Here is a 24,403-nt window from a genome sequence, read left to right on the forward strand (position 1 = left end):
GAAATATTCACAGCTACACTAAAAAAAATGGGCAGTTTTTGCAAGCTAAGCCTTGGTCTTCTGACAACTGGGAATACACAGTTGCACAAGGAATAAATCATAAGAAAAGGCCCATGATGTTTCTGTTTTTTCAAAGTTTAGTGGACTACATTAATTACTTTGGGCTAATTCCAGGGAGATAAATGACAGTAATTGACTATTCTGAACCTAGCTCCAGGAGTGAAACTTGGAGGATTCACAATACTGACCTTAGCATTATTTTCTCTTACGTCTGTTAATTTAGAAATAAAATTAGCACTTATGGACTGTAAGACGAATATGATCTATAGTAATATTAGAGAAATGGCAGGTTTGTGTAATACAATTAATCACACATGATAAATACCCTGTCTTTTCTATCTTACTTCACCTTTCTTCAGCCAAGAGTGTAACTATTTGTGAACAAAATAGACTTAGGAATACAATAATTTGGGGTCTATGTTATTTTATTTAGGTCTGATCCAAAGCCCACTGAAGTCAATGCAAGTCTTTCCATTAACTTCAATAGTCTTTGGATCAGGCCCTTATCTCCCGTCTTGATGGCCAACTCTTCTTCAAACTATGAAAAGACATGACAGTATTAATAGCCCCAATTTCAAATGGGGCAATCAACGCAGAGAGGCTAAGAAATTTGCTCAAAGACAAACAAGAGACAGTGGAACAATCAAAACAGAATCCAAAACTCTGATTCTGATTCACATTTTCCTGTTGTAATTGTTTGATTATGATATTGTCTCTTCAGTGCCAATCATATACTCTCAGAAATTCTTCTGTATATGTGCGACTTGGGAAAGGAGTTTAATTCAAATATTTTTGTTAAGTCAATTTATTAGACTGTTTTCCCCCGTGTTAAGATGAAGAGGTACATTAACTGGAGTTCTCTGAGAATGAGTGTTCCATTTAGGTGCACATGTGCCTCTAATTTGAGACTTTTGGTAGCAGTATCCATTCAGTCTGCACATGTGCCCTTGCTATCTTTGTGTCCCATACCGAAGATCTATAAGGCAGTGTCGGACAAACTGTCCTCAGTTCTTTATTTACTGCAAAGTCCATAAGGCAAAAACTCTGAAGCAGAGGGAAAGGAGAGTAGGTGGTGGAGCATCCATAGGGACAAACATCTCAAAGAATTCCAGTTACTGTACCAGATAAGTAACTTCTTCTTAAAGTATTGTCCCTACAGATGACTCCCAAACAGTACCCTCTAAGGAGATAGGTGCTTCGGAGACAAATCTAAGGCTGACTGGAAACTGCGGAACCACAGGCAACAAATACCCTGGTGTGAACTAGAACATAATATTTAGAAAAGGTGTGAATCAAATCCCATGTGGCAACCTTGCATATTTCTGCAATTGAAACATTCTTTGATAGGGCTGTAGAGGTAGACTGTGATCTAGTGGTGTGGGCTATGACCCAAGGAGGTGGTTGGATATTAGTAGCCTTGTAACAAGTAAGGATATATTGAGAGAACCACTTAGAAAGTCTCTGGGTCAAGACAGGAGCTCCACTAACTCTATGTGTGAAAGAGACAAACAATCTGGGGAAGGCCCTAAAGAGTTTAGTCCTTTCCAAATAAAGGGCTAATGCTCTTTTGATATTTAGGATATGAAGAGAAGCTTCATCTTTAGTTTGGTGAGGTTTGAGGTAGAAATCCAACAGCTGAGTGACCTGGTTAATGTGGAAATATGTAGTGACCTTAGGTAAAAAGCAAGGATGTTTTCTTTATAATAGGTGGTGTAGAAGGTCAGTCATTAAAGCTCCTAATTCTCCAATTCTCCTACCAGATATAATAGCCACTATGAATGCAATTTTCTTAGAGAGGTGTAGAAGGGATCCAATAGTTCAAAAGGAAGTCTCATCAGGGCACTGAGGAACAAGCTTAAATCCCATGCCAGGGTCAGTTGTCTAAGATGCAGTAAAAGGTTTGATCATCCTTTAATAAATCAAGAAGTGGTGGGGTGAGCAAAGATTGAGAGTCCTTTGACCATGGAATGGAAAGCTGTAATTCCTCTAAATGATCTCTAATAGAGTCTGGCCATGTCTACACTACCACTCATATTGATATAACTTACATTGCTCAGAGGTGTGAAAAAGCCACCCCACTGAGCGACACAAGTTACAGCAACCTAAGTACTGTGCACATCGTTGCTATGTCAGTGGGAGAGGATCTCCTGCCAACATAGCTTCTGCCTCTAGTGGAGAGCTCTCTCCTGTCGGCATAGAGTGTCTTCACCAGACACGCTAAAGCAGTGCACCTGCACCAATGTAGTGCTTCTAATGTAGACTAGCCCTATGGGTGACGACCCAAGCCACCTCTTGAACAAAATTTCTAACACTTCCTACTGAGGAAGTGGCAAAGAGGTCTAATTCTAGAAGACCCCAAATAAGGACAGGAACACCCCCAGAATTTTTCACATGATACACACAATGCATGGTGCCTGTGGGGGTCCAGCCCAAATTTCTTCTCCAACCAAACTCCCACCTGGAGCAAGGAAACAAAATGGAGTTACCCACCGAGACCCATCCTTGGGCCTTTGGCAAAAACCCCTTGTGTCTGTCCCCTCCATTGCTGCCTGACATTCTTCTCCCGGCCAGATACCACTTGTGGGTACTCACTACAGCTCCCCATACTTGTAACAAGTCTAGAGGCTGTTACTGAATGAGTCCTGTCAGCTGAGCAGAACGCCAGTCTTTAGGAAGTCTTACACTTGTCCATGTGACGGGTGGAGACCCCTTGAGTTCCCACCAGACTACGGTTTGGGTTGCTTCCCTTCTCTGGCACTCACAGAGTCCTTCCCTTGCTTGGGGTATACAGGAGTATAGCCAGACAAAATAAAGGTCTTTCCCACCTCCCCAGGGATGGGGGGGGATCAAAGTAAAGAAAGGAAAAAGGGGGAGAAAAGTGTTCAGTTTCTTGGGCAGTTTCTCATTCACCTTTTGGAGCCCAGCTTGTTGGCAGGCTTTTTATTGTGCTGATCAGGGTTAGAGTCGATCCTTAGACACCCCTCTTCCTTTTAGTAGCTACAGATACCACTGAGGAAAAAAACTTCGGGCACCAATGCATGTGGCGAGCACACACACCTACAATGGAATGGACATGAGCAATCACTCAAAGAAGAACCAGCAGTCTCTGAGTCTTCCCTGAGTTTTCACCCCTTTCTGTGGCAGGTTTCCCTATTTTTAAGGCCAAGCAAGCCCTGATGGTGTGCCTGGTTAGTGCTGCCTGGACCCAGAAAAGCTCATTAGCTACCTTCTTTGAAGAGCTTGTTAGCTTCCTCCTCAATAGGGTGAAGACATGCCAGCTCACATATCCCACTCCTCAAGTTGTAAGGACAATCTCCAGGCAGGTCACCTCCATCTCCAATTTCCCGCAGAAAAAAAATTGATTCTAGTGTGGTCCTTTCCCACCTGATGTTGCACCCTGATGCCATTGGACTGTAACATAAGACACCACCATATCATATGCGGGTTCAGATCTTTCATGGTATGGAGCCAGCATAGAGGAAAATGATCAATGATCAAGGAGAAGGGACTGCCCAGCAGGAAATACCTGAGGGAATCCATGGCCCACTTAATTGCTAATGCCTCCTTTTCTCTAAGTATAGGGTCTTTCCTCTGATCCTCCACAAAACTCCAACCCTGGAAGTTGATTACCTCTTCCTTCCTTCCTTCCTTCCTTCCCTACAGGGTTTATGACCATGTTGCTTGTGATGTGCCCTGCTTAGGGTCTTCCAACTTCCCAAGGTTTACCAGGCTTTGGGGTTAATTCTGCAATGACCAATCTGGACCCATGTTCACTCGGTGGGCATGTTCGTTAATAACTTGCCAAAAAATGGCCAGTCCGAGCCTATGATTATAGGGTAGGCCAATTTCTCAGCCAGAGCTATGATTATAACCTTGGTATGTCCCCCCGCGGTCAGTTGTAAACATTGGTCAGGGTAAGCATTCACATTGCCATGTATACACTATAGGTGAATCAAACTTTTAGGAGTGCCATCATCTCCTACTAAGGAGGCTTGGACCACTGACCATTGTCTGACTACAGGTGGAATCCAAGAGTTCTTGAACTCCCTTCCTCTGGACCATCACTGGCACCATCAACTTGGGGAGAACCCTTTTCAATAGGTGGGTTTCTGCAGTCCAGTCCTGGATGTATTCACATTCCATAAGATAGCATCTCTCTTGATGTACCCTGTCTGCCCACAGAATTATTAAGTTATGGGGCTGGCACTGACAGTATCTTTCCTAGCTTGGGGTGAACTCGGCCATGGAGTAGTGGCCAGTTGCTTGAGATAACTGGTTGTTTCACTGATGGTCTCATGTCCAAGCCCAACCAACATTCCCCCTGGATTTCCCATGGCCTAGTGGTCAGTCTGACCATCTTGGAGGACTTCCCTGGGGGGTGGACCCCTTAGAGTGCATGTTACTGACTTGATGTCGCCCTCCCAGGTCTCTCTCAGGTCCGACCTCTGTGATGTCAAGGCCCTGGGAAATTCTGCCACTAGCAATCCTTTGGCCTCTAGAAAACTCTCCATTAACTGCATTGGATCTGAGAAGGTCCTTGGCTGGTGCTGTAATACCCACTGCTGGTAACTTAGGCAATGCTTAAAACCTTGGGATCCAGGCATAACCCAAGGAAGGAAAATAATTTCCTTCAAAAGAAGAAGGAGAAACCCCTCAGGGAGTTGGAGGGGGCGACCTCAAACAAGGGCAGGCATGGGGCTTGAAATGAGATGAAAGTTATCTTGGAAAAAATCCCCTCAAACACTAACAAAAAATAAAACTAAGGAGGTCAATATATAATTACTAAATTATAGGAAAAACTAGTTCTAAAAGCAGACTTGTAAAGAAGTACATATTGCAAGTTGCTCCATGTGAGGCTGAAGCTATTGAGAAGGAACTGAGGGCAGTTCGTCTGACACTGCCCTATATATACTCGATATAGGGCATGAGGATAGCTAGGGTACAGATGCAGACCAAATGGGCACTGCCTAAGTTCCCTCTAAGCTGCGTGGCCGAGGAGCTGCTTATTAAGCGCTGTGCAGGTGCTCAGGGCTGTGATGGGGAGAGATGCCTCTCCCCAAGCCCCGGAACTGCTGTGACGCCCTGGCCCCTGCCCCGTCCCTGACTCAGCACAGCCCCAAACCTGCTGTGGCTGGGGGACAGGCACCCCTCCCTTGGCCCCGATTCAGCTAGGCCTGGACCTGCCGTGGCTGGGGGAGAAGGACCTCTCCCCTGCCACCCAGGTGCTGCTGCGGGGAGAGAGAACTGCGGGGAGTCCACTCTCCCCACCATAGCCCCGGGGAGCCCCACTGCACTCCAAACCCCTCATTTCCAGTCCCACCCCAGCGCCCGCACCTCTAGCTGGAGCCCTCAACCCCTCCTCTGCACCCCAACCATCTGCCCCACCCCTGAGCCCCTCATCCCTGGCCCTACTCCAGAGCCCCCACCCCGCATACCAACTCTCTGCCCTAGCCCTGAGCCCCTCATCCCTGGCCCCACCCCAAAGCCCACACCCCCAGCCAGAGCCCTCACCCCCTCGCACCCCAACTCTCTGCCCCAGCCTTCAGCCCCCTCCCACACTCTGAACCCCTTGGCCCCATCCCACCACATTAATTTTGTTATGTGCACCAATATGGAGGCGATGTGTCACACATCACTCCATATTGATGCACATAACAAAATTCATTCCGCACATGGGCGGGAAAAATTAGAGGGAACACTGGGCACTGCTACCAAAATTTTCTGATCAAAATCACATGGGGTCCAGGAACAACTGAAGTGGAACCCATAGGGACAATACTCAAAGAAGTCAGTGTTATGCTACAAGCTTTAAGTTTACCCAGAGAAATACGGTCATAAATATTGGGCACATGGCACTTACTTGTGTCCATTTAAAGCTGCGTGGTGTAAAGCAGTGTAACCCGAACTGTCTGTGCAGTTTATATTTGGGCCTCGCCAGATGCTGCAAATAAAACACAATTGTAAAGTTATTGTTCATAATGGCAAACAAAAATGTTTGAAGATAGGTGTAATTATATGAATGTAAAGATTCCTGCAATGTAAGTGGCTAATTTATCAGGCACAAATTATCTAGAAATGCTTTGTATGTAGAAAGCGACATATTGATGACATATTTATTTATAAAAATCATTTTGCATATGTTCATGTTATAGCAATCTTGAACTTCGTGTAGGGCAATTCTTAAAGATTAATGACTATTCTGTAATTCCAGTTAGATCTATTCTTCCAGTAATAAGGTTCTGTTACTTGGAATTCTCTACTGAATATATTGAGATACACTGTGATTTCATATACACCAGTTTTTCACCAGTATAACTTTGTTGACTTCAGTTCAGTTACTCCTAATTTATACTAGTGTGAGATTAGTTGTTGCCAATAACCTCCTTTAAAGAGATACTGTCAATTTAAAAATCACACTCTGCCTGTTATATGTACTTCTTGTTTTGACAAATAACTCTTAAGATTATATAACCAAAAAATCAGTAAAAAATATTTTCTCTATTTATTCAGCATGCTAACTTTGTGCATTTGACAGTAATTTGTGTATAGTCAGCTTCATTATTTGTCCTTTACAGTCAGTTTCCCTGTTGATTACCTCCGTTATTCAAAAAATAACATGGGGGGTGGGGAATTTTTTTTAAAGTAGGAAAATATGATTGTAAAACTACAAAAATCAATGCAGTACCCGAAAGTACTTTCAATTCATTTTTAATTGATTAAATTTCAAACTATGTCCCTTTAAATTGTGGAAGCATTTAGTACTATATTACTTTATCCAATATAGACTTTTCAAAAATTAATGTTTTAACTTTCAGTGCATGGAATTATGAGACTTAAGCAGCTGTCCTTGTTCATACCGACTATGAACATAATTTTCAGCCTTCACAGACAAACAATATTCTTGCTTTATTTCCTTAGGGAATTATGTGCTGTGTTTTCAAAGAAAATGGTCTGAAGCAATTCCGTTAAAAAAACAAATTCCACGTTTGCTATGATCAAAGTCACCAGACATGGCTGTAGAAATGGCTAGATATGTCTAATATTTTTTTAAATACGCTTATATTAAGGTCTGTATTTATTGACTAGAGATTACCTATTTCCATATTTCAGTCTTTTTCCAGTATTTGTGCCTGAATGATTAGTTAGTTCCAAATTATAAATAATTGTATTTTTCCAAGAAGAATATTATAGCCATTCTGTATAAATGGCACCATACATTATGGACAGTTTGATTCTATGAAGTGCTCAATACTTCACCTCCCACTGAAATCAATAGGAATTGAGGACACACAGCCCCTTGCAGGTTCAGGCTTTAAATGTCTTGGAAGTTATTACGAAGCAAAATCTATTTCTTGGTGTCTTTCAAGAATTATAAAGCTGTATTTCAATTTTCCTATGTTCTAACATTATACATACAAAGCACTATGTCTATTCTTTTTTACCCAGAGATTCTCACTGTGTGTCCAATAATAGGAACTCGAGCCACTTTGAAAATGTTACTCAATATGTCATGAGAGCAACTTGCAGCTATAAGAGTCACCTTTATCTCTGGACCCGTCAATTAAAATAGTTAATTTCAGCTTCCTGAAGAAGGAAGAATTGAAAGGAATTTTGGCATATTAAAGATTTGACAAAAGAAACATTATTAGATGTTAATTCCTTTCTTCTAAAGATGACACATCCACTGATTTGTCACCAATGGCTGTACTTAGGCTTAGCCTCCAGACAAATCAAAGAACAAAAATTGTTTCCATTCAATAGGAAAAAAAGAGAGAGTATTTCTAATTCCAAAAATTGTTTTCATCTCAACCTATTTGACTCCTTATTTTTATGGTGTCAATTCAATAAATAGTTGTTCAAGGGATACTAACTTTTCCTCTTTTTTGCTTTATTACTTTCCCTAAAGGTTATCTTTCATTGCTTATTACTTTGCTTTAGAGACAACTGATGAATGATGGAATAATTTAAAAACAAATTCTTGCCATTTAATTTCTCTTCTCTGAAATCAACATATTCATTAGGCCAAATATATCCTTAAAAAGGTGGGGGATGATTAGTAACTGTATTTTTACAGCTATGAATATAGTATTTAATATTTTACTGTTTTTAGTTTTTTTACGCAACACTGAAAGAACATATTCAAAATACAGCTAAATCTAGAATTATTATTAAGGCCTTTATTCTGAAAACACTTAAACATGTCCTATATTTAAGTACATATGTATTTTAAGTACTTGAAATCCATAACTATTGTACAAACTATGTACTTTAAATACAAAACTATTGAAGTCAATAGGACTATTCACATGCTTAAAGTAAAGCACATGCTTGTTTGTAGGATCAGGGCCTATGTTGTTAAGGTCAGACTGTGTACCAAGGGCCATAGTTAAAGTTTTCAATAGTACAGTTGACCAGAGGACAATAATTCCATTTTGCAATGATTTCGAGGTTACATATTTTGTTTTTGTCCTGGAATGGAATTGAAACAAAACCTTTCAAACATTTTTGTGAAATGAAATTGTATCAAAAAGTCTGGTTTTGGATTGAAAAGGTCAGGTTTTCAAGTCAGGTCTCAGACCGTCTCTTGCTCTCTCTTTCTCTCTCTCCAAGTGCCTTCAGAGCTGGGAGACCAGAGAACAGCAGCTGCTTGCTGGGCGCCCAACTCTGAAGGCAGCACTGCCGCCAGCAGCAGCAGAGAAGTAAGGGTGGCGTGGTATGGTATTGCTACACTTACTTCTGTGCTGCTGCTGCTGGTGGCACTGCCTTCAGAGTTGGGTGCCCAGACAGCCACCACCACTCCCCACTCTGCCTTCAGAGCTGGGTGGCTGTATATGTACTTGTGTGGCAGGAGCGGGGTGGGGATGTAAACAACTACAGACACAAAGAAGGGGGACACGATCAAATAAGTTTGAGAACCACTATACTAGGTTATGTGGAGAGACCCTTTCTTTAAATACATTTTCAGCAGTAAATTATTCAGACACTTTAGATGTCGGAGATGCCAACCTTACTCTGAAACTTTTAGGGCTGTTTAAGAAAAAAATTAGAGAGGAATTAGGGAGGTGGCTTGGACCTCTCTCTCTCCCCCCACCTCCTCTCCTTCTTTCCCCCTGCAGAAACCAGGACCTCTCTGCCCCAGTCCCCTCCTCTCTCACTTCCCTTGCCCCTGGAGAAACCAGGATTTCTCCTTGGTCCTCTCCCCTCCCCTCCCCTCCCTGTATGTTGCCAAGTGGGGGGGAGGTCTGGGTCCCCTCCCCTATTGTGCCCCTGACCCCCACCCCCAAAAAGGGAGAAGGGGAGGATCGGCCCTGGGAAAGCCTCTCTCCTATGCCACCAAGGGACCTTAATTACTTTGGCCAGTCCTGGGCCTTGGCCACTTTCCTGCGATGATCCTAATCCTCTTCTCCCTCATCTCTCATGTTCCCACTCTTCTCCTCTGCCACTGTCTCCTCCTGCCCCTCTGGCTTCTCCTCTCCTGCAGACTGCACAGTGAGGGTCTGACAGGAAGCAAGCCATGGCAATTGTCAGTGTGGCTTGGGTTGCTGGTTTTACTAGCCACAAGATGCATGTTGTGCTCTAACTGCCCCCTGTGGACCTTGGGGGCATACTTGAGGTACCTAGAGCATGTTAACGTAGTCCAGCAGGGTCCACATAGGGCAGTTATTGAGCAACACCAGGGATTGTGGAAAATTAGGGAGGGCTGGCACCTCTGAAGTATATATTTTCTCTTCCTTCCCCTGGTCTATCAGGATCACTTCTGAGAAAAAAGGAAAATGGTTACAATCTGAACTAGTTCATTCCAAATGCTGTTATTTATTGATTGATTTATCTTTGGTCTTCTGAAAAGCAATATTGAAAATAATGCAGCAGTTAAAATAATCTGCAATAGATTCCTTCCCCTTTTGGTTAAAGGTTCTCTTAAAAATAGAATTATCTTTCTATAAGGAATTAGCTTGGATTCAAGCCTATTGGCCTTCATGTTTCCCATAGGATTTTCGACTAGTTGCAGAAGGCATGAAATATTTGGGAGAAACTCCTACTTCTCCTTCCTCATGGGTGGAAGGCTCTTCAAGGACAAGATGTTAATAATCCTTGGGGTCTTTGTCTTGACTAACATTCTAATGAGATGTTAAACTCCTCTACATCTACAGCAGTTTGCTGCTAACACAATCCGTGCACACCTTGAACTAAGAGAGGAACATCCTCTGACAAAGGTTAAGACTGAGAGACTAGAATTGCTGTGCAGTAGCACTGGTGTTTGGAAACCTTCCCTTGCTCAGATAGGCATGCTACAGTGGCTTTACAACTATGTCATATCTGGGCCACTTTTCTCCCTTAATACTGACCTACTGCGGCAGGCTTAAAGTCATTTGTATTGTCCACTGGCATGATGGTGGCATGAGATATTAGACCTCTCTTCTGCATTGTTTTTGGGGCAACTCTCAGCACAACCAATAAGGTGGAAACCTAGGCTAAACTGCCATAAGACACACAGGGAGGAACCTGGAAGGGGAAAAATTTAGCTTTACCTTTTCCTGCAGATTCCAGCTATTTGGATGTCTGCTGGTACAGGCATACTGGTGGTATGGGCTAGATTGATTTGCTTTGCTGCTGAGAAAAGCCAGTGAAAGGAGTGGTTAAATGGCAGGCTGGGTTATGCTGCATTGACACACTCACAGACCCAAACTTTATGGAAATGGTGGGAATACAGAAGGACCACTAGCACAGGTAGGCTAGTGTGATGGATAGACTATTTTTGCTACACTCCTGTACAAAGCCTATGGAAGATGTGATAACATGGTGGGTTGGGTTGAGCCACACTGTTGGAGGGAGCCAGAAAGAATGTAGTCTACTGGCGCAGGCCAGCTGTCGCTATTGGTCAGACCACTCTGCTATGTTGCTGAAGGAAGCCCAAGGGAAGTGTGGTGACATGACAGGCTGGCTTAGGCTGTACTGCACTGACACACATAGATACTGAGGGAGCCAGAATTAGTGCCGATTCAGCACAGATCTTCAGGTTGCCCTAAAAGGAAGATCAAAAGGCTCCAATTACTGAAAATCTAATTCACTTAAAGTTTCCAGCAGTCGTTGAGTGGAAATTCTCACACTCTAAAGCTCTCTGGTGTGTCCAGTAGTTAGTTTAAAGCTGCTATCAGGGTTAGAGTAAACGGTGCAGGAGAGCAGTGCTGCAGCAGTCCCGCAGGGGAATTCCTATTTCAAAGAAGGAAGGGGAGGAGCACAAATTGCCTTCCTTGTGAAATTAGCAAGTCTAACCCATGAATAGTGACAAAACCAGTGGATACCTATATATGAGAAGCATTTAATAGCTTATGTCTTATGGAAGACAACTCTTTGTCTCTAAAGGGAATGTGAAACAAATCAAGTTACCATTCAGTCTCCAGGAAAGAATATTCCTTGACAGAAGAATGAGTCTTCAAGTGTGTTTGTATTTAATACCACTCAAACTTGCTATTCCAAATTTCTTCTGTGCATTTAGCAAACAGAAACTTTTCACAGGGTTTTATAAACATTAGTAAAGTCTGGAAAATCTTGCTGCTAACTAATTTAAGAGTGAGTTTTATGAAATTTATTGAGCCTGTCCTAATACTTTTTAAAATATAATGAAATTGTAGTTTTATTTTATGAAGCAAATTTCCTTTTTGAAGACTTTACTTTTTTCAAGGAAGTAAAGCTTTAATTGATGCTGAATAAAAACGGTGTAATTGAATTGAAACAATGAATTTCTCCTATTAACTATTTCCTGAAGAGAAGCAAAAAGGAACTTAATTGTGTTTCTTGTGCTGCTTCAACTGCATTGGCAGAAATATGAAGACTTTTGATGGCATTTACTCTGAGTGTAAACAGAATTGACCTTTTCAAGCAGATGTAAAATATTAACCAAAAAAGCGTTTTTTAAGGCTGAATAAATTAAATTAAAATAAGCAACACCAACAAAACCCAACAACCCAGCATTTCTAGAATGTTAAAATTGCAAGAAAAGCATTTGAGATAGGAAATTCCAAAAGTTAAAGCTGATTTAACCATTTTAACTGAGCCATATCACAAATCCTGTATATATTAATACACCAGAAAATCTTCATTGTGAACTAAGTGTCGCTACACATGCAACATACCTAACACAAAAGCAAGGAAATTAACACTATACTCTATACTCCTCCACACCCAGGCCTGCACCTTGCCATACTCCTGAGGGCATTCTGTGCCAAAAAATTATAAATTCTGCACCAAAAAATTAAAAATTCTGCGCACAGTATTTTAAAATTCTGCAAAATTCTGCAAATTTTATTTTTCAAATAAATGTGAAGGCTCTATCATGGCATTGGAGAGCACAGACCACTGGCTGTACAGAGATGGGAGATCACTGTGCAGCTCCCCACCCCCAGGACATGGACTCAGCGGTGAGGCTGCACACAACCCTGACACAGCGCAAGGACCGGTCCTGCCCCAGAAACACCCCATGGGGGGCGCTGCTCCTCCGTGCCAGGTGCACCAGGTGTGGACATGCAAGCTCAGCAAGGCAGGATACAAGTGTGGAGGGGCTTTGTGTGGGGGGATCCAGGTGTGGGTTGAGAGGGTTCTGTATGGGGGATTCTGGGTGTGGGCAGCTCAGTGGGGGATCTGGATGCGGGGGGGATCTGGATGCACAAGGGCTTGTTGTGGAGTTCTGGGTGCAGTGGTAATAGGACTCTGCAGGGGGGTCCAGGTGAAGGTGGTTGGGGCTCAGCAGGTGGGGTATAGATGTGGAGGGATAGAGCTTGGCAGGGGGGTGTCAGCATGGGGAGCTCAGTGGAGGGCTCCAGATATTGGAAAGTAGGGCTCAGTGGGGTGGGGATCCAGGTGCAGCTGGTTGGGGCTCATTAGGGTAGGGATCTGGGTGCAGGTGGCTTGTTGGAGTGGTCCAGGTACAGGGGGAGTGAGGCTTGTCAGGAGGAGTTCTGGGTGTGGGGGGAGTGAGGCTCAGCAGGAGGGTCTGGGTATGAGGGGGTCTGGATGCATGGAGGTTGGGTGTATGGGGGAGCAGCTCTCTGTACAGTGATCCCTCCCCTTGCAGCTGAGGAGCAATAGATGCAGAAAGTGCAGGAGGGCAGTTTGCAGAGCTTCCTACAGCCAGGGGAGAAATCTGGGGGTGGTTATGACACAGCCCTGGATACTGTGCAGCCAGGGGAAGAGAAAGTCCTGTCCTCCCCAGCCCAGATGGGAATAGCAGATGAGCCCAGTGCAGGCTAGGCGGCACCAGTCGGGTCTTCCCCAGTCCCGCCCCCTGCCCCACAGTGATTTACATCTCTGCCGGCTGTCCTGGGCACCCAAAACATACTGCTGGGGAGGGCCGTATGACTGATCTTGTGTCTTCCCTTTGCTTCCCCATCAGAAAGTCATTTTTCTGCAGGGAAGCAAAGAAATCTGCAGGGGACATAAATTCTGCGCATGCGCAGTTGCGCAGAATTCTCCCAGGAGTAATTACCATTACCACAACCTACCATACAGTACAGACCATACATCACAGCATGAATCTGTCCCCCTCAACTTTCCCCTCTACAGAAACCCCTTAACTATACTAACTTCTCCCAACTCTAGTAGTTGTGAGTGCTTTGAGTAGTAGTTTGGTGTGTTGGGAGTGGGTAGTTTGGTGAACACAATGAGGAAAGGCTGGCATTCCTAGGGGGACAGTTATGGTTGTGGTGTATAGTACTGCAATTTTTAGCTACTATGTTTACAAAGGACAAAATTTCCCCCTTAAACTATGAAGTGCATTTGGAGGACTCGATGGCTGAGCAGAGAGTTCCTGTGAAGAACAAAATGATTAAATGTGGTTGAGAGGGAATTATTCTGTTTATATTCTTACATTGTATTGTCATTTTGACAAGGCCAAATGTAAAGTCAGACATCTAGAAACAAAGAATGCAGGACATACTTTCAGGATGGGAGACTATTTTGGGAAGCAGTATTTCTGAAAAAGACTTGTGGGTCATGGTGGATAATCAGCAGCTGAACATGAGCTCTCAGTGTGATGCAGTAGCCAAAAAGTCTAATGTGATCCTTGGATGTATAAACAGGGTTATATTGAGTAGGAGTACAGAGGTTATATTACCTCTATATTTGGCACCAGTACAACTGCTATTGGAAAACAGTGTCCATTTCTGGTGTCCACACTTCAAGAAGGATGTTGAAAAACTGATGAAGGTTCAGAGAAGTGTCTTGAGAATGATTAAAGAACTGGAAAACATGCCTTAATGATAAAGGCCCAAGGAGCTCAATCTATGTATCTTATCAAAGAGAAAGTTAAGCGATGACTTGATCACAATCTATACATTCCTACATAAGAACAGAAATTTGATAATAGAGGGCTCTTCAATCGGGAAGACAAGAACTAACTGTTGAAAGTTGAAGCTAGACAAATTTAGACTACATAAAATAAAGTAAAGTAAAATAAAGAAAAATTTTAACAGTGAGGGTGATTAAATATTGGAACAACTTACCAAACATTCTGGTAGATTCTTCATTACTAGAAAATTTTAATTTATGATTGGATGTTTTTTTCTAAAAGATATGCTCTAATTCAAATGGGAATTAATTCAGAGAAGCCTGTGCTTTCCAGCAGGCAGACTAGATTACCATAATGGTCTCTTCTGGTTTTATAATCTATGAACCTACACGAAAAAACAAAAACAAAACAGGGTACACTTCCCCCTAGTGTGCAGGGGATCATAACAACAATGAGATATGTCCTCTCTCATGTTAGCTGGACCCCACAGCTAGCATTCAAGAGAGTTCTAGGTCCACATAAGGCCCTACGCTTGCACAGCTACACTTGCAGGGAAAGAGGTCGTATTAAAATGTGGACAGTAAATAAATTCTCAGAGATGAGTGATAAAATAATGAAAGTGCCCACATCCTTCAATATCATAACAGTTTGCAAGTTGGCATTCTCAACTCTGGCACTAATCTAATCTTCACAATGTCCAAATATTTTAGAGACTGTCATTTGATAAGAGTAGAATGGAACTGGATTTCAAGCTGTGTCTTTCACCATGTTTCATTCTCATTTGACTGCTAAAGCTTTTACAGTTTCACTGAAAGATGTTGTGACAGCTTGAAAATCATGATCACAACCAGTTCTGTGGGTTTCACATGTTGATGTTTGTAGCATTTTACTGACACATGACTTACACTCTTACTAACTCACTATTCTCACCAAGTTGCTCACTTCCTCTATGAGTTACAGCTGAATCAAATTCAATGTACTTCCAACTATGAATACATTGTATAGGTGATATTGGAGATAAAAGCATGAAAGAAATTGGTTAGCCCACAGTGAATAGCAGTTTTTTCACTATTTTTATTTGTTATTTAGAGACAGTCACTTCATTCACCCTTGTGGAAAGGACCCAAACAAGGACCTATGTACCACTTTATTAATTATTATTTACAGTAAAGCCTATGAGCCCCCACTGAGTTAGGCACTGTACAAACAGAATTATAGATAGTCCATGCCCTCAAATATTTACAATCTAAATAGACTACACAAAAGGTAAGAGAAAAGGATATAAAGAGATAAGCAGAATTACAGAGTAAAGGATTGCAAAAATCATGTTAGTTCCATGTTGCTGGGGCTTTTTAGGGGAGGCAGGAAGCTTGATAGCAGGTTGTTTTATTTTATAATTCTTTTGGCTGGGGTTTTGTTAGGAGGGAATTAGGTAAACAGAAAGACAAAGGAAGGGAGAGGAAACCTAGAATACAGAGGTTGTAAGTGGACTAATGCAGAAGAGAAGAGGGAGGGAAGGAAGGAAAGAGCGGAGCATGGAGGGCGGGTGGAATGAGGCTGAGGTGAAAAGACTTTGAGGTAGCTGGAGCAAACAGGCAATCAGCACAGGAATAAGAATGTCCAGAGTAAATGCTGTAGAAAGCAGTCAAGTGACATCATCGGTAGCCAGTGGTCCCTGCTGAGATTGCTCACTAGATTGCTCTTGCCAGCTTAAGTTTCTCTGGTCCCGGGGTCTAGCTCCTCCATGGAATTACTTTCTTCTCTGACCCACATGGCTAGGACAAGGAAGGTGGCACTTCAGGTGTCAATGCCCCTGCACGTTACTGGGTCTGAGCTTATTATGTGGCAGGGATGGCTCTGGTTGTGCCTCATGTGTCCCTAACCCCTAAATACTGTAGTTTCTGCTGAGGCTGCTCCTGGAGTCCCAATTAAGACCTTAAATGGAGGGATAAGGTGGTGCAGAGAGGCATGGAACTAGTGAATTTCAACCCTAGGCCTCATCCTGCTGCTACTGTCAAAAACCCCATCAGCTTCAATGGGAGAAGGTTAAGGCCCTTCATTTGTCCATTTTTTCACAGGGCAAAAGACATATAGATTTCTTTTATTGCTAAAATTATGACCCATATTTTCAAATGTGCATGTTCACTTTTGCATACACCTGATGTGCAGACCCAAGTTAGGATCAAATGAGTGTGTAGTTATGTGCCTGCAAAAAATTCTGATTTCCACATGCTCATTTGGTATTTGCAGTCACACAAGTTGGGCACACACAAAAATGTGCACACTTTTGAAGAGCACTTTTGAAAATATGGACCTTTCCGCATGTTATACACACCATTAAATTATTAAAATACAAAAACATAATTTTGTCTCACTGTGAAGAAATGCCCACTAGCTCCCATCCCTCTTTTATTTGATACTTAGATATCACATTGTCCACAATTAGGGTGACCACATTTCCCTATGCTGAATGCGGGACACTTGGTAAAATTACTCATATTCAAGCGAGTTCAATGGCAATCAATCAGAACTATGCAGTACAAATGTTCAAATTAACATCAAGTTGACTGAGCCCCCATTAAAAAGAAATACTGCATAGTTGGCTTCTTTTTATTTACCTTATCTTTATCAAGCATTCTTAAAACTACAATGCCCAACTGGGGAAGTGAGGAAACATATTGACAGAGCGAGATGGGTACTCAGAAGTCACCTACTACAGGACAGGCCCAACAAGGAAAATAACAGAACACCACTGGCCATCATGTATGGCCCCCAGCGAAAACGTCTCCAGCGCATCATCAACCATCTACAACCTATCCTGGAAAACGATCCACCACTCTCACAGACCTTGGGAGGCAGGCCAGTCCTTGCTTACAGTCAGCCCCCCAGCCTGAAGCAAACACTCACCAGCAACTACACACCACACCACAGAAACATTAACCCAGGAACCAATCCCTGTAACAAACCCCATTGCCTACTCTGTCCTCATATCTATTCTAGCAACACCATCAGAGGACCCAAGCACATGAGCCACACCATCAGGGGCTCATTCACCTGCACATCTACTAATGTGATATAAGCCATCATGTGCCAGCAATGCCCCTCAGCCATGTACATTGGCCAAACTGGACAGTCTCTATGTAAAAGAATAAATGGACACAAATCAGACATCAGGAATGGTAACATACAAAACAGTAGGAGAACACTTCAATCTCCCTGGACATTCTCTAACAGATTTAAAAGTAGCCATACTTCAACAAAAAAACTTCAAAAAGATACTTCAAAGAGAAACTGCAGAGCTACAATTCATTTGCAAATTTAACACCATTAATTTGGGCTTGAATAGGAGTGGCTGGGAGTGGCTGGCTCACTACAAAAGCAATTTTCCCTTCCTTTGTATTGACACCTCATCCACCCTGATTGAATTGGCCCTGTCAACACTGGTTCTCCACTTGTAAGGTAACTCCCTTCTCTTCATGTGTCAGTATATTTATGCCTGCATCTGTAATTTTCACTCCATGCATCTGAAGAAGTGGGTTTTTTACCCACAAAAGCTTATGCCCAAATAAATACGTTAGTCTTTAAGGTGCCACTGGACTCCTCATTGTTCTTCTTATCTTTAAGGCTTTAGGGTTCACACAGGGAGGGGTGACACACACACTCCTCTCTCCCACACACACATGGGGAGAGGTGACACACACACACTCCCATACACCTCTCTCATACGGGGTTTAACCAACCAACCACCCCTCCCCTCCCTGCCCAGCGCTCTCCGCCCTCCATGCCTGCCTGGGCCCCTGGGACAGACCCTCCTCTCCTGGTACCTGGTGCCACGTCTTCCCGAGGCAACACGTGGGGGACATGCAGAGTCACATTACTCCCCAGATTTCTCCCAGGATTCACACCAGAATGTGGCCAGAAACAGCCTTTTGGCACTGTGTGGAGGGAAGGGATGGAAACTGCTTCCAGTCACAGGGGAGAAGGAGTGGGGCAAGGGATGACCTGGCCCGTGTCTTTGCAGAGCTCACCTCTTCTTTTCTCTCTCCATCCCCACCCATGGCTGGAAGCAGCTTGTTCCTTCTTGCCCGCACAGTGTCAAAAGGCAGCTAACACCTCCAGGCTACTGCTGGCCACCAACATAAGCCAGCTGCCTCGTGTCACCCCTGGCTACAGTGTGGGCAGGAAGGGATTAATCTCTAAGAATGCATTGTGCACCAGGGCCCAGGAAACCTGACTGCAGGGGCTTCAGCAAACTATTCAGAAAGGTGGCTCAGTAGGGGAGGGTGCCTAGAGGACAGAGCTGCCCCACGTTCCCTGGGGGCAGGACCCAGGGCGGAGGGATGGAGGGTGAAGAAGGTGGTAAAATCTTGCCCCGGGGGCTGCTGTGGAGCCTGCAGGTTCGGGGTATGAACCGGCTGGAAATTGCTACCCCTCCCTCCCGCCACTCCAGAGCTTAGCTGAGGGGCGGAGAGGCTTCCCTGTGCCAGTGCTGTGCAGGGCTTTGGCGCATGCAGGTCTCAGCACCTCATGGCCAGCGCCCTGAGCTGGAGTTGTCTTGGACTTTCCCAGGGTGCCTGCCCAGTGGCAGTGGGGGAAGGAAGGAGTCTGCTGGCCAGGCTGCTAGTGAGTTGAGTGCTCTGACCAGGGGCTGGTTCTCCGTCAAGCTCTGGGAGCGGGACGAGCCCCACCAGTAGGGATATGGAGGACCAGAGGGGCTGGCGTAGTGAAGGGGCAAAGCAGGGAGAGGACAGTGAAAGCGGGAGCACATAAAGGGCTGATGGGTGGGCAACAGAGGCGACAGGTAACTGGCCGCTGCCTGGCGCCTGCCTGCACGCACCAGCCATCACAGCTTGCAACGAACAGCCAGTGCCAGCCGGAAATGGGACGGGGAGTGGGGCACTGCTGGCTGAGAGCCAGCACGCAGCAGGGACTACGCTGACAGACCAGCAGGGGGAGCGGCCAGCCCCACACGCTGCATCTTCACTCCGCCACCAGCCTTGCACACCCACTGGACTTGCACACCCACTGGACTGGGAGTCCAGGCCACTGGATTCCCTGCTGATGGGAGGGCGGCTAGGGAGCAGGGATCCAGCCAGCAGCAGGACCCACCAGTACTGATGGGAGGAGATAGAAAATATGGGACAATTTGCTCATTTTTAAGAAAAAGTCAGGTCATCTGCAGGAGGGTTTAAATATGGACTGTCCCTTTAAAAACAGGACATCTAGTCACCCTATCCACAATTATTTTAATATATCACTTTTTCAATTTCTAGTCCATTATATATGAGTCTTTTCAAAGTTTCTTTTTATGAATTGTTACCAGATAAAGTGCTCAAAAAGTTTAAATGTCTTTTAAACTTTTTAGAGTTCCTCCTTCAGTGGCAGCTTTGAGAAATCCAATATTAAATAAAATTTATTATTCTTCATAAAGAATAGCTAGTTTCTTTCTTTTTCTCATAGCTCTCTATATAATTCGACTACTTCATTTAATTTTAGGGGTGTTTTTTCAAATTGCTTCCCAAGAAAGTAGGTTTAAAAGCTTTAATGAATGCCATTAGTGAATGAAATTGGACAAGCTACAATTTTCACATACAATATAGTCCAATAAACATGTTTTTATACACAATGCAGAGTATTCAAAAGTTGTGCATGCCAAGAGACCAAAAAAAAAAGAAAAGCATAGTGCGATTCTTTGTGGGCAAGCTCAACTAGAAGTTTTGAACTGACAAAGGCAGAAAATATCCTTTTTATTTTAAATCTTCACTGAAATATTGTAAAGGGCTGCTGCACACACAGATAGAGTGTTAAAAAGCCAAATAAATAAAAAATAACCATAACTGAAAACTGAGAAAACAGTCCAAAAGATAAATGTTGGAAGTTTTTCCTTATTTCAATATATATCATCATCAAACCAAAATATAGACTGACAAAGGGACTCTGAAATTGAGACACCACTCTAGTCTCTTGTTGTGATATTGTTGTCACCTGTTGAAATCTAAATTAAGTTTTTTATTATTTCTTTATGGTTTTACATTTTTTAAAATTCTTTCTTACTTTCAGGTTATATGATGCCTTTAAGCCAGGGGTGGGCAAACTTTTTGGCTTGAGGCCACATCAGGTTTCAGAAATTGTATGGAGGGCCGGTTAGGGGAGGCTGCCGCCCCCACTCCAACCCCCTCCTGCTTCTCACCTCCTGATGCCCTCCCCAGACTCCTGCCCCATCCAACCCCCACATTCCCTGACGGCCCCCCTGAAACCCCTGCCCCAACCACCACGCCCTGCTCCCTGTCCCCTGACAGCCCCCAGAACCTCCGCCCCTGACTGCCCCCTGCCGCCCCATCCAACCCCTCTCATTCCTGACTGCCCCCCCTGGGACCCCTGCCCCATCCAACCATGCCTTCTCCCTGTCCCCTGACTGCCCCGCCGGGACCCCTGCCCCCATTCAACCTCTGTTCCCCGCCCTCTGACCACCCCGACCCTTATCCACACCCCTGCCCCCTGACCACCACCCCGAACTCCCCTGCCCTCTATCCAACCCCTCTGCCCCCTTACCACGTTACCTGGAACACTGGTGGCTGGCGGCGCTACAGCCATGCACCACGCAGCACAGAGCACTGGGTCAGGCCGGGCTCTGCAGCTGCACTGCCCCAGGAGCTCGCAGCCCTGCCACCCAGAGCAGTGCGCTGGTGGCACAGTGAGCTGAGGCTGCAGGGAAGGGGGAACAGTGGGGGAGGGGCCGGGGGCTAGCCTCCCGGGCCAGGAGCTCAGGGGCCAGGCAGGAGGGTCCCACGGGCCGGATGTGGCCCGCGTGCCATAGATTGCCCACCTCTGCTTTAAGCACTATACTGAGTGTGGTACAGTGCAAAGTGGGCATGGTAGGAAGGTTTCCCATCCCACGAGAATTTTTGAGATTTTGATAAAATTTCATGCCTTGAATCAGGACAAAAAGACTCAATCTCAAAAAAATTTGGGAATTGACAAACCAAAATTTTTTTTAGCTTGGGTCAATTGAAACATTTTGTTTTGATAGTTTTGACACATTTTCATATAGATTTCAACTTTTTCCCTCTTTTTAGATTTTTTTTAATCTACATTTCATAGAAATTCTAAATGAAAAACTCCAAATTTTTGTTTTGAAAATGTAAAGCCAGGACATTTCAACAATTTCAAAACTTTTTTCCAAATATTTTTTCGAGTAGGAAGATTAGTTGAAATCAATCCTGTTTCATAAACCATTTTGGTTTCAATGATGCAGCATTTTGTGTAAAAAAAAAAAGTTTGGTCAATAATTCCCAACCAGCTATCTTGTAAGTGCTGACTCTCCCTAGGGAAAGCTCAGAGAGCAGTTGTGCACTTAGAGAGGGACAGTCCCTCAGAGTTAATACTTTGTCCCAGTTGATATTATGCTTTCTTCTTTATTTTCTTCTTTTTGGAACATTTTTCAGTGAAATCATGCAGGCAGTAAGTAAAAGAAATCACTGAAACAAAGTACTGATTGTAATATCACAGCCTTTCTATTAGGAAATATTGAGTCAGATGCCCCATTCAATCTATACTAGGAGAGGGAAAGCAAAGCTCGCTGATCTGGGCTTTAAAATCCACCTGGGAGATAATGTTGTTTGCAGTGATAATTTTGCTCAGAGGCAGGATGACTATATCCACATGTAGGAAAGCCAATAACCAAAGGTTGTGCTACCAGTGGTGAAAGAGACCACTTGAAAGTGGTCATCTCTCTGTGCTACAATCATGGGATTTCCCTAGAAGCCTAGGGACTAGAATAATTTCTATAACATACTCCACACTAGTACTAGGTTAGAATTTTCCTCCTTCACTGGGTAGAATGGGAGGGAAATTCAGTGAGGTGAATCTAACAGATTCTCCAGCAATTTCTTGCCGCTCCCCGGCCTGGATTTTTCTAAGGGAGGTCATTATTGGTCCAATTAATATTAATTGTGTGTGTGGCACATGTTTAATCTGTTTTGATTTCTGTTTTCTAGCTGTATCAGTAACAATAATACCAAAAAAATGTGTCTGCAAATAAATTATTGGATTAAGGATATCATTCAAATCCAGGTCACAAAATAGTCTCCTGATCTACTACTTTCCTCCAATCTGGATTTCTTTACAATCCTTGGTCATATGTAGTTTAAGGGTGGGACATCAGAGGACACCACTGTTATTTATGAGGGATGTCTGATTGATTGCTAGACAAATTCTGTTTAATATGATTCTAAGAATGCTAAATATCAAAGTATTTTAAAAAGTGAAAAAACATGTTCTAAGTGAACCTAATGCAGGGCTTATGTTTGAGGTGGAGTGTGTGCAGGAATCCACCAATCCCCTCCTTGTGCAGCCTATGTAAAAGCCTGTCACAACTGAGAAGAACTCTGAGCTCTTGGATCCAGGGACTGTTCTCTTGATGCACCTTGAATGGGTGAATGTCCTGCATGAATTTAATCATACGTGTATACTGCCCATGATGAAGCCATAAAGAGCTCAGCAAGAATATGTTTTGTAGATTGTTTTTTCTGTTTATAGAGATATGGTCAGGTAAGTTAAATCCTGTAGAGCTTACCTGGACAAAAGTCCCATAGAAGACAATGGGAGTTTGCCTGAGTAAAGACAGAGTAAGGATTGCAGGATTGGTAGCGGCAAAACACTGTTCTGTTAGAACACTGATTTCAGCGTAACTCCTCGGTTAATTTATATTGGTGTCAGGGCCGGCTCCAGATTTCTGGCCGCCACAAGTGGCGAAGCGGAAAAAAAAAAAAAGATCAAGCCGCGATCAGCAGCACTTCAGCGGCAGCTCTACCGTGCCGCTTCATACTTCGGCAGTAATTTGGTGGCAGGTCCTTCCCTCCGAGGGACCCACCGCCGAAGACCCGGACATGCCACCCCTCTCCACTGGCCGTCCCAAGCACCTGCTTCCTTTGCTGGTGCCTGGAGCCGGCCCTGATTGGTGTAAGAGAGAGTACAATTTAATCTAAGGTTAAATAAAGTGCTTGATTTTGATAAGGTTCTGCAGCTCCCACTGTATTTTTTGGTGAATATTTGGGTTTTAAATATTACCAAGATTTATTAAAAATAGTTGCTGATATGGCCACATATTCCCTGTGCCAAATTCTGCTTTCAGATATACTGGTGTATAGTGACTGAAGTAAATGAAGTTACGGGTGTAAATGAGAGCAGAATTGGACACCCTGACTCTAATGGTTAAAAGGCAAATCCTGCTTCCCCATTTCTTTGGCCATGGAGGTCCCTGAGGCCAAAGGAAATTATCCAGCTCCACTGGGCAGTGGATAGATATGATAACCTGACACTGGTCAGGGGTCTGCATCCCCTTCCCAACATGGATCTGTGTTCAGTGGGATTTACTTCATTCCAATATGTAGCAGGAACCTGGAGGAGGAAAAGGGATAGATGAGGAAGGGAAGAAGGACAGAGCCAGTTGATCCATCATTATGCTGATACAATAACCATTCCCTCATAGGAAATACTGCCTTCCTCCCAGCTTCCATAGAGATCTCCAGCACACAACATACTTACTTGAGCTGCTCATTAGGAACAGAAGAGTGTAGAACGGGGGCAGGCAAACTTTTTGGCCTGAGGGCCACATTGGATTTCCAAAATTGTATGGAGGGCCGGTTAGGGGAGGTTGTGCCTCCCCATACAGCCAGGCATGGCCTGGCCAATGCCCCCTATCCAAGCCCCCCTGCTTCTCGCCCCTTGAGGGCCCCCCCGGGACTCCTGCCCCATCCACCCCCCCCCACTCCCTGTCCACTGACCTCCCCTGGACCCCCCACCCCTGATTGCTCCCCACCTCCCCATCAAACCCCTCCTCTCATTCCTGACTGCCCCCCCGGGACCTCTGCCCCATCCAACCACCCCTTCTTCCTGACCGCCCTCCGGAACTCCTGCCCCTGACTGCCCCCCGCCACCCCATCCAACCCCCCGTCCTTCCTGACTGCCCCCCAGAGACCCCTGCCCCCATGTTCTCCGCCCTCTGACTCTCTTGACCCTATTCACACCCCCGCTCCCTGACCACCACCCCGAACTCCC

At 44.2% G+C, this 24,403-nt stretch overlaps 1 protein-coding gene across 11 annotated transcripts in view; it reads right to left on the reverse strand.

The window, feature by feature from the left end:
* The window catches only part of ANKS1B (ankyrin repeat and sterile alpha motif domain containing 1B), a 771,828-nt gene that overhangs the window by 659,482 nt on the left and 87,943 nt on the right, over positions 1–24,403 (reverse strand). For all 11 annotated transcript variants that reach the window (XM_065561011.1, XM_065561005.1, XM_065561000.1 and 8 more), the window contains exon 2: positions 5,921–6,001. In XM_065561011.1, coding sequence (XP_065417083.1) covers positions 5,921–6,001 — 81 coding nt within the window. The remainder of the gene's footprint in view (positions 1–5,920; positions 6,002–24,403) is intronic.

Source organism: Chrysemys picta, chromosome 1, assembly GCF_011386835.1.
Source record: "Chrysemys picta bellii isolate R12L10 chromosome 1, ASM1138683v2, whole genome shotgun sequence".
Taxonomy (NCBI): domain Eukaryota; kingdom Metazoa; phylum Chordata; order Testudines; family Emydidae; genus Chrysemys; species Chrysemys picta.